The 10,916-nt window shown below is 46.6% G+C and overlaps 1 protein-coding gene across 1 annotated transcript in view; it reads left to right on the top strand.

The window, feature by feature from the left end:
- Window positions 1-545: 545 nt before the first annotated feature.
- Tgm5 (transglutaminase 5) overlaps window positions 546-10,916 on the top strand; it is a 30,796-nt gene continuing 20,425 nt past the window's right edge. The window contains exons 1-6 of the mRNA XM_052181679.1: window positions 546-663; window positions 1,184-1,378; window positions 2,765-3,010; window positions 4,520-4,638; window positions 7,988-8,116; window positions 8,856-9,033. Of these exons, the coding sequence (XP_052037639.1) occupies window positions 546-663; window positions 1,184-1,378; window positions 2,765-3,010; window positions 4,520-4,638; window positions 7,988-8,116; window positions 8,856-9,033 (985 nt within the window). The remainder of the gene's footprint in view (window positions 664-1,183; window positions 1,379-2,764; window positions 3,011-4,519; window positions 4,639-7,987; window positions 8,117-8,855; window positions 9,034-10,916) is intronic.

Genomic DNA, 10,916 nt, shown 5'->3' with positions numbered 1-10,916 from the left:
ATGTGCACAGGCCAATCTAATGGAGGCAGTTCCTCAGTTAAGATTCCCTCTTCCCAGATGTGCCTAGGTTTGTGTCAAGGATGTCCTGAACAGAGGCTGCAGCAGGAAGAGAAGATGCAGACAGGCCTGGAGGAAAGGACCGACTCTAGGAGTGATGGGAATTGAGAATAAAGTCAGAACTTAAAGCTGGGAACAGAGAGCCCCGTGTTGGGGGGGACGAGTGTTCTGTGTACGATGGAGGACTGGAGAAAGTGCCTTAGGACTTTTAAAGCAAGTGAGATGACATGCTGAACCGTGAGGGAACAGGGCTGGTATGCTAAGGGAGGCGCTGGGGAGAGATGCTTGGGGCAGGAAAACTCTCAGAGCTTATTAAAGTCACTAAGGGCGAGATGAGGAGAGTGGGAACTTGGAAAGGGACAACTGACCGAGGCAAACTGTAAGGGATGGCTGGGAGCACTTGGTCACATAGGAATTGACAGCCTGAAGACATGGGTGAGCCTGTTGGAATTTAAGTGACATAAACCATCCTCAGGTGACTGGGGACCATGGCAAGACCACAGTCAAACAAGAAGCCCTCAGATGCAGCCCTCTGGGAGAGGCACACTAGAGAACAACGTGTGTACTCTGCTTTGGAAGAAGATCTTGAAAGCTTTCTGATTCTGAGTATGCCAACATTCAGGACACTGGATACATGGTATTGGTGGTGGTAAAGAACCAATAAGTTGGTAATAGTGGGGCGACTGTTCTAGGGGCAGGTGACCCAGAAGCCTGCTCCCGGATGTGGAGGTTGGTTCAAGGACAAATGAGACTGGTAACTCGAATCCCAGGAAGTGGGGATCAGGCTGTATCTGAAGGCATGCTGGGCTGAAGGGAAGAGCATCAAACCTGGGCAGGTCTACAAAATAAATTAGTCGGAAAACGCATGTGCCTGCACGTGTGTGCAAGGAAGGAATTGATGGAGGATAAAGGAAGTAGGGAAGGAAGAAAGGAAGAAGAAAGAGGGATGTGTGTGCATGGATTCTCACAAAAGCCTCAAGCTGGACCTATTAAGGCAGTGTTAAGACTATTCTAACAACATGGAAACTCAAGTACAATTGCCTAATTAATTCCTGGAGTTTGTGTAACTGATAAGTGTGAACGAAAGTGGGCTAGTGTTCACAACCCTGGTGTTTGTCTGTCCCAGGCTGCCCCATCACAGGGCTCGAGGTGGCCCTCACAGACCTCCAGAGCTCCCGGAACAATGTTCGGCACCACACGGAAGAGATCAGTGTTGATCGCCTCGTTGTCCGCCGGGGCCAGGCCTTCTGCATCACCCTGTACTTTAAGAGTCGGGGCTTCCAGCCAGGCATGGACAGTATCACGTTTGTGGCTGAGACTGGTAAGCTGGCCAACAGGATGTGTGTCCATATGTAGTATGTGTATGTGGTGTGTGTTTGTGTATGAGTATGTGTGTGGTGTATGTATGGTATGTGTACATATGTGTGTTTGGGGTATATATGTGTGGTGTCTAGGTGTGTATTTATGTGGTGTGTGTGTATGTATATGGCATGGCATATATGTGTGTGTATGTATGAAATGAACCATGTGATGTGTGTGCATATGTAGAATGTGGTGTGTATGTGTGTGTGGTGTATGTGTGATATGTGTGTATATGTGTGTTTGGAGTGTATGTGTATGGTGTTTATGTGTGTATTTATGTGGTATGTGTATGGTGTGGCATATATGTGTGTATATGTGTGAAATGGACCATGTGGTATGTGTTCATATATAGTATGTGGTGTGTGTGTGTGTGTGTGCGTGCATGTGTGTGTATATGTGTATGTGTATGGGGGGTGTACTGGCTGGTTTTGTGTGTCAACTTGACACAAGTTGGAGTTATCACAGAGAAAGGAGCTTCAGTTGTGGAAGTGCCTCCATGAGATCCAGCTGTGGGGCATTTTCTCAGTTAGTGATCAAGTGGGGAGGGCCCCTTGTGGGTGGTGCCATCCCTGGGCTGGTATTCTTGGGTTCTATAAGAGAGCAGGCTGAGCAAACAAGGGGAAGCAAGCCAGTAAGGAACATCCCTCCATGGCCTCTGCATCAGCTCCTGCTTCCTGACCTGCTTAAGTTCCAGTCCTGACTTTCTTTTGTGATGAACAGCAATGCAGAAGTATAAGCTGAATAAACCCTTTCCTCCCCAACTTGCTTCTTGGTCATGATGTTTGTGCAGGAATAGAAGCCCTGACTAAGATAGGGGTGTATAGTGTGTGTGGTATATGTGTGATATATGTGTTTGGGGTGTATATGCATGGTGTCTATGTGTGTATTTTTGTGGTATGTGTGTGTGTGTGTGTGATGTAGTGTGTATGTGTGTGTGTGTGTGAGAAATGGACCGTGTGTGTGTGTGTGTGTGTGTGTGTGTGTGTGTGTGTGAAATGGACCATGTGGGTGTGTGTGTGTGTGTGAGAGAGAGAGAGAGAGAGAAAGACAGAGATAGAGAAGTGGACTGGGGTGTGTGTGTGTGAGATGTGTATAAAGTGGAGTACGTCTATGTAAAGTAGAGTGTATATGTGATATATGTAAGTGTGGAGTGGAACATGCATGTATGTTGTATGAATGCATGTATGTAGAAGTGGAGAATATGTTGCATGTATGAAGTGGAGCATGTGTGTTATATGTGTATATTATGAAGTGAAGTGTATGTGCGTGAGTACATGTTCATTGCATAGGATCTTAGAGGAATGGAAGATCACCATAAAGAGTCTTAGTTATTTTTCCTTCCTAGGACCCTTGCCAGACCTGGCCAAAGGGACTCGGGCAGTGTTTAGCCTCACAGGCAGTGGTGGCCCTAGCCCCTGGATTGCTTCCCTGGAAGCCAACAGGGCCAACTCCCTGGAAGTGAGTCTCTGTGCCCCTCCCATGGCAGCTGTGGGTCGATACCTCCTGAAAATTCGGATCGACTCCTACCAGGGCTCTGTCACTGCCTACCAGCTGGGGGAGTTCATCCTGCTCTTCAATCCCTGGTGCCCAGGTGAGGCAGGGACCCACTTGGGTTCCTTCACCTCTGTCTCTCTGTCAATGCCACCAGGTTTCCAGCCCCTGATCCTTGGCCATCATAAGCTCCTTAATCCCTTGGATTCAGACCTGACCTCCAACAACCAAGCTGGGGAGATCTTGATGTTTTATTTCCATATTTAGAATTGTAAAATGATGTTTGGAGTAAATAGAAAACTACTATTGAGGGGCTGGAGAGATGGCTCACTGGTTAAGAGCACTGTCTGCTCTTCCAGAGGTCCTGAGTTTAATTCCCAGCAACCACATGTGACTTACAACCATATATGTAAGTGTGTATACTGGGATCTGATGCCCTCTTCTGGTATGCAGGCATACATGCAGATAGAGCACAAAATAAATAAAATCTTAAAAAAAAAAAAAAACTATTGTTAAGTTTAACTACCGCTAGCATCTACCTTCATTATCTATTTTTAAGTTAATTTAGACTTTCTCATTTTAAAGGTATTAAATACACACTATTTTGAATATCTGAGGAAAGAAGCAAAAATGATAAAAGTGAGAGAAAGTGAGAAAAACAAAAGAAAATAAAGAAAAGAAAAAAAGAGAGGGGAAGGAATAAAGATAGTAGGGATATATATATAGATATAGATATATAGATAGATAGATATAGATATAGATAGATAGAGAGAGAGAGAGAGAGAGAGAGAAAGTGGGGAAGGAAAAGAAAGGAAATACAACATGATCTAAGATCCCCAGTCTCCCAGCTCCATTTTCCCAGTGGAAGCACTGTTACTGTCCTCTGAGTAGCCTTACAGATCTATCTTATGCTTGAATATGTGCATGTTTGTATACATCTGTTGTTGATTCTATAACAAGTATAATTATACATACCAATCTCCAATTTGCGTTTCTCTTTGAAATATTCACCTGGGTTGGGACTTGGGAGGCTGAAGCAAGAGGATCACTGTGAGCTTGAGGCAAGGACCAGACTTAGCTACAGAATGAGACCATGTCAAATGACAGCAACAGCAACAGCAACAAACCAAACACACAGACACACAGACACACAGACACACACACACACACACACACACACACACACACACACACGATTGGCCTTCAGACTTGATCATGAGAACATAGGATCTGTCTGAGTGGTGGGAGGACCTCATGCGCGGTTCTCTCCTGAGCTCATATCCATGTCCTAGAGAGAGCAGACACTGGGATAGAGGCAGGAAGCAAGTGCAGTCATGACCAACAGCTGCCACCTCACTGGGCCAGGATGTTTGGCTGGGAAGATCCACCCTACAGTTCAGGAACTCTTCTGACTTCAATCATGAACCTACAACTGTTCACCAGACTGGTTGAAATCTTGGTAGAACCTACCTTTGCATGGGATCCCTCCTGTACCAGCTTCTCTCAGAACTGCCCCAGGAGCCTTCTCCAGAGAGCAGATTCTATGGGACTGTTTGGAAAGGAATGCACAGGTGGCTTCTACTTTGTGTCTCCTCACTTTGATTCCCAGCGGATGCAGTGTACATGGAGAGTGAGCCCCAGAGGCAGGAGTATGTTGTGAACGATTATGGCTTCATCTACCAAGGGAGCAAGAGTTGGATCCGCCCATGCCCCTGGAACTATGGGCAGGTGAGTCTTAGACCACTTAAGTCCCAAACTCGTGGGGAAAAGGGATCCAGAAAGGATCCCGGACAGGCAAACTGATTGTGCTAAGTAAAGAGCATGTGTGAGAAGCACCTCAGGTCGCTAGGGAGGCAGCCAAAGGAGGGAGGTTCCATCTTTGCTAGTCCCATCTACTTGACTAGGACTTAAGGGAGGAGCAGCTACAGGGCAGTGGAGGGGGTGGGGATGGGGCACAATCATTTTGGAAACGATTGCACATGACATTTGTGCTTTGCACTGAGTTTGCTGTGGGGTCTCACCTCTTACTCTTTCACTTTATCCTGACAACACTGCTGCTGAGCCTAAACCTGTCACACTTACACGTAGGTATGTGCCCCTGGACATCTGTACCAGAAACAGGGCTGGTGGACAGTCTTCCGTGACCCCATGCCAATGCCTGTTTGTTTGTTTGTTTGCTTGCTTGTTTTGACAATAGGCTTTATCATTATAAGGAATACATAGTGGAATACATACAAGAAAGAAAGAAAGAAAGAAAGAAAGAAAGAAAGAAAGAAAGAAAGAAAGAAAGAAAGAAAGGAAGGAAGGAAGGAAGGAAGAAAGAAAGGATAGAGGGATAGAGGGAGGGATGGAGGAAGAGAGAGGGAGGAGCAAACTTTGCAAACCTGGGTATAATGGTGAATGCCTGTAATATCGATGACTGAGAAGCTGAGGTGATAGGATTTCTAGTTGAGGATTTCCAGCCTGTGATACACAGAAAAGTCCTTTCTGGAAAGCAGAGGGATGAGCATGTGTGTCAGTTGGTAGAGTACTTACTGGACATGCACAAAGCTCTGGGTTTGAGTCCCAGCACCACATAACCAGGGTGTGGAGGTACACCCCTGTAATCCTAGAACTCAGGATGTTGAGGCATGAGGATCTTAAGTTCAAGATCATCCTTGGGCACAACACCTAGGCCACAGAGTTCCTATGTGGAAAACAAAACCAAACAAACAAATGAAAAAACAAAACAAAACCTTTGCAAAGAACTATTAGAAACTGAACATCTAGAACATGAAGGCCGTTGTAGGTGTTGCTACCACCTTGGTTCCACTTCACTTTGTTTTCTACCTGTAGTCTCATGACCTTGTATGCAAAATAGCTAAACTCATCACGATGCTTGACAACTCCTGTCGGTCTGAACACTTACCTCCTGTTTGCAGTTTAGCCCAGCAGCTGCTCCAGGAAGGCCAAGGTCAGGGAGGGAAGATGCTGCTCTATGCTGAGCCCCAGTTCTGGGAGTACTGAGGGAGCACAGGGAGCCTCTGGCCACTCAGAAGAGGTGACAACTGGGATGATATGGAGGTCTTCACGGAGCCCTGGATCACTTGGATAAAGGCTCCTCACCAAGTCTTGTCCAAAATAGAACTCTCAATACATGAGTCAGTTTCACTCACGGCCAAGGTAGCTGCAGCCCAGGGAAGACGTAGCAGTCTCAACTGGTCCCAAGGCCTCACTCAGTGTGAGCATTGAAGGGTGCTTTCATCAGCGAGAAACAGAAGTGGGGAGCAGAAGCAGGCTTTGGAGTGCTGGCTTCCTCCCTTCCTCTTTTTCTTCTCCAGCAAGCAAATACTGAATAATCTGCTCAGTACCGAGTGGACCGTGAGTGTTAGAAAGTAGAAATAAAGGCAGCACGGTCCTGGAGGGAACTGTAAACAGTTACTTATCACACAGTGGGATTGTGAGACCAAGAGATAGGGCCAGAGTGCTCTGGGAACCAGTGCTCTTGGTTTGACAAGAGAGTCTGAGGAAGCTTCCTGGGAGAAAAGCTGCTGTGCCCGAGCTCAGTTAGTCAAGCAAAGGACAAGGGGAGCATGTGCAGGGCCGGAAAGGCCAGAAGGGTTTCGTCTTGGCGAAGATTACAAGGGATTTGGTCTAGCTGGAGCAAAAATGGCAGGGGTGGGAGTCTGTTGAGGTCAGAGGCTGGAGAAGTAGAAGGGAGTCTGTTGTATGACACAACTGCTGGGGAGATAGTAACAACATCTACTCACTTCAGATAGGGAACCCATGACAGACTAAAGTATAGATAACACACCAAAGTCTAACTTAGTAAACCAAAGTGTTACATTGGGGTCACTTATGAATGATAATAGGAGCATAAACTCAAATGTACTTGTATCACCAAAATCCCATCCCAGCATGGGTGACAGCTCACAAGAGTGGGAACCTGGAGCACACTGCATGACCTGCAGGCAGTTGGACAGGTTGGAGAGCATCTTTTTGGGTAGGCTTGTTGGTTTGAGCCTCTTCTAGGCAGTTTGGTAGAAATGATTTGTCTCTTTCTAGGCAACTCAGCTGGTCTGGGAGTGTGTATCAGCAGTCCTTACTGCTTCTACAGGCATGAGGAAGAAGGGACCTAGTGAATCTCTTCAGTTTCAGGGACTTCCTGAAGCATTTGAGTTATTAACTTTCTGAGCTTCTCTGAAGGGATGGAATGTTTCAGATTCCCTTTAACAATCTGTGTTACAACAAGCTTTGTTCTACAGTGGAAGGTTTAAGGTTTTAATCTCAGAGGAAACTGCTTCACAACAAAGCCAGATCTAAGGGACTTGAAGGACACCTCAAGGAGGATTTGACCTTGATTCTTTAAATTATAGGGCTCTTTAAACATTGTAAACGAGAGAACTGGTTTCCCTAAAGAAGGTAGGCAATGGAAACCTATTTCTATGTATTGGCCATGGTTTCATGAGAGTACGAGCATTTGTTTATAGTCATTTGACAAAGATATGTGGAGTCCCTACTATGTACCAAGCCAAGTGTTGTAAAGAGATCTTGAACTGACAGAGCAAACACTAAGGCAGGAAAGATAGGCCTCAGCTGTGTTGTACAACCAAGTTTGATAACCAGAGGAGACACGCCCATGGGGGCGGGGTACAGTGTTCCAGAACTCACCTGTGATTGGTCAGTCCAGAGCTGAGAGTTGTGAGTGCCAAGGCAGCTTGGGTCTCTCCGTTGGATAGGTTGCCAATGATAGGCTGGGCTGTTATGTAAGTGTGGAAGGAAAGGGAACATGGCTTAAGAGCACCTTAAGGGTCTCAGGAATGTGGAGATGGAGGTGGAAGAGGCAAAAATAGACTTTCAAATGAGTCATGAGACATTTGGCTCTCTGGACATATATGCCAAGTGGGTTGTGCTGCCATAGCTTTGAAACCATGCTCCTTCCTGAGAGTCTGTTCATGGCCATTTTGTTTGACAACTGCCTTGCAATTGGGTTTTATTCTACACTGCCCTGGGGATCTGAATGGTATAGGTTGTCTATTTCCTTACTTGTCCACACACAGCAAGCTTGTGATGCCCTCTTTCTCCTCATCCCCTGCAGTTTGAAGAGAATATCATAGACATCTGCTTGGAACTGCTAGAGAAGAGCCTGAACTTCCAGGTTGACCCATCCACGGATTGTGCCCTGCGGGGAAGTCCTGTCTACACCAGCAGAGTTGTGTGTGCCATGGTGAGGTCCCTGGTGTGCCCTGCCCAGGGATTAAGGGAGTTGTGTAAAGGGACCTCTGCCTTCTCAGGGCTGTACCTGCAATAGGAGAATGAGGAGTCAAAAGACAGGAAGCCGGGTGGTGGTGGTGCACGCCTGTAATCCCAGCACTCTGGGAGGCAGAAGCAGGCAGTTTTCTGAGTTTGAGGCCAGTCTGGTCTACAGAGTGAGTTCCAGGACAGCCAGGGCTATACAGAGAAACCTGTCTTGAAAAAACCAAATCCAAAAAAAAAAAAAAAAAAAAAAAAAAAAAAAAAAAAGGACAGAGGCCCTGTGAGAATGAGACTGACAGCTGACTGTGGGAAATGAGTTAGCTCAGCTAAACCCATACCATAGCTGGTATGGGCTGTTGTCCCTACTAATTGCAAGTTACACGTTTTCAGACAGAAGCTGAATGCCACTAAGTTTGAGAATTATCTTGTTGCTTCTAGATTTCCTTGGTTCAAATGTGTTTTTAGACCGCTTAAAGCCAAGCTCACGCTTTATAGAAAATTGAAATAGAATAATGAATTAATACGCGTTTAAGTCAGAATAGCTTGCCTCCCACCCTCGACTCTCCCCAGCAGGTCTGGAAAGTCTCAGGTAAAGTGAGACCAAAGGTCTTTTCTGTGTCTCAGGCTGGTGGTCCTTCCTATCAGCAACACATCACATCCTGTGGAGGGAATATATGTCTCTAACACTTCTCTCCATGGCTTCTCGTTAGATAAACAGCAATGATGACAATGGCGTGCTCAACGGCAACTGGAGTGAGAATTATGTGGACGGCACCAACCCTGCGGAATGGACTGGCAGTGTGGCCATCCTAAAGCAGTGGCATGCCACAGGCTGCCAACCGGTGCGCTATGGGCAATGCTGGGTCTTTGCTGCTGTCATGTGCACAGGTAGGAGGTGAGACGGGCCCCAGGGGGGAAGCTAGAGCAGCTGTGTATGAGCCCTCAGAACCAGTTTTGTCTCAGTCTCACATTTCCCACCGGGGGATATTTAGAGGGCAGCTGTTTCCTACAAAAACATCTCATCACTGAGCTTATCAGTTTGGACTTATTTCAGACAGTGGTTCTGAAGTAGAAATCGCACACATCAAGACCCACCACCCTCCCCTCTGAATTCACACAACCCCAAAACACATTCCCATAAGAATGGAAATGGTTCATATCCAAAAGAGACGAGATGAAATGCTAAATGATTCCATAGCCCAAAGACCAAATTATGCTGTTTCTGACTTAATGAAGACATGGACACAGAGGGGAGATGAACATCTGACCTTAGGGCTGGAAAGAGACCACCCAAGTAGAATGACTGAGACTTTGGAGTTGCCACAGGCTCAGAGGGAAGGAATTAGGGGTCTGACTCAGAACAGGGAGTTAAGGGGGGGGGGGAATGGAAGATGAACTTTTAGAGATCACATCGCCAGAGGAGAAGCTAAAAGAATAAATGTGCAGAAGAAAGATAAAAGGGCACTGGTTTGTGTGTGGTAAGACGACAAAGTAGAAATAGATGTGGAGGTAATTTTGAAAGAAGTGACATCTGGAACTGAGTCCCACGCAGGAGGAGCTTCCTGCCTTCCCCAGGACACTCTCCTGCTTGTGGTCCCCACCCTCAGTCTGCCCACTCTCGTCTTGTTCTGTGTGCCCATGTCCCCGAGTTGGTCTCTGTTAGTCATCATTCCTGCTAGCTAGGGAGAGGGACACAGTCAGGTTTTCACTCACAGGATGCCAGTAGGAGGCAGGGAGGCCAGAGTTGCAGTAACTTGGTGTTTATTGAAGGTTTAGGCTTTTTACACAGAAATTCCCCATGACAGCCATGTATGCCAGACCAGACGGGACAGAGTATGAAGGCCAGAGAAGCTGCTGAATATGTGGCATCAGGCCTCGGTCTGAGGGCACGAGGAGAGCTCTGTTGACACTAAAGACTGTGACAGCGCCTAGAGTAGGCCCCTGCTGTGGCCCTTAGCTAGCATCTGCCTGTGCTGCTGCTGCAGATCCTGAGGGATGCTTTGATGACCCAGTGATAAGACATAAATAATCCAACAGCTTTGATGCCAAAAGATGAAGAGTTTAGGGTGACATGGGGGATCTGAATCACCCAGAAGGCAGATACAAGTGTGCCTGGGCAGAAAACTGGGCAGGGTCACTCAAAACTCCAATCCCAGAACTCAGGATGATGCAGGAGGAACTCATTGTACATTCAAGTTCAGCCTGGGCTATATAAGGAGTTCTAGGCCAGCCTGGACTACAGGCAGAGCATGCTCCTCTCTCTCTCTCTCTCTCTCTCTCTCTCTCTCTCTCTCTCTCTCTCACACACACACACACACACACACACACACATACACACACACACACACACACAAAATGGAAAGGCAGAATGGATCTTGTGTAAGATAAAAGGGGAAACTTCCAGTGTGGAAAAACTGAGTTTGTATGTAGAGGAGAGAGCTGTGTTTGGGAGTGGCTGTCTGGAATAGGTGATGAAAGAGATGGAGACAGTGGATGGAGGTTACACAATGACAACAGGGCAATTAAAGTGTCTATGAGGATCTTGGCCTTCCAGTGACCTTGCCAACAAAGAGTTGGGCAATGATCAAATGTGGCCACTCCGGCTATAGCCTGGTCATCTTTCCCATACAGGGCCACCATGTCATATGTCAGTAAATATCTTAGTCCCAAAAGCTCATCTATTCACCCAACAACACACAGCAGAGTCCTTCTGTGCTAAATACTGTGTTCCAGCTACTCTTGGATACAAAGATGGAAAAGACTCAGACACT

Source organism: Apodemus sylvaticus, chromosome 5, assembly GCF_947179515.1.
Source record: "Apodemus sylvaticus chromosome 5, mApoSyl1.1, whole genome shotgun sequence".
In the NCBI taxonomy this organism is placed as follows: domain Eukaryota; kingdom Metazoa; phylum Chordata; class Mammalia; order Rodentia; family Muridae; genus Apodemus; species Apodemus sylvaticus.
Note: the sequence above shows the minus strand (reverse complement) of the source record. Positions and strands in the feature narration are given on the sequence as shown.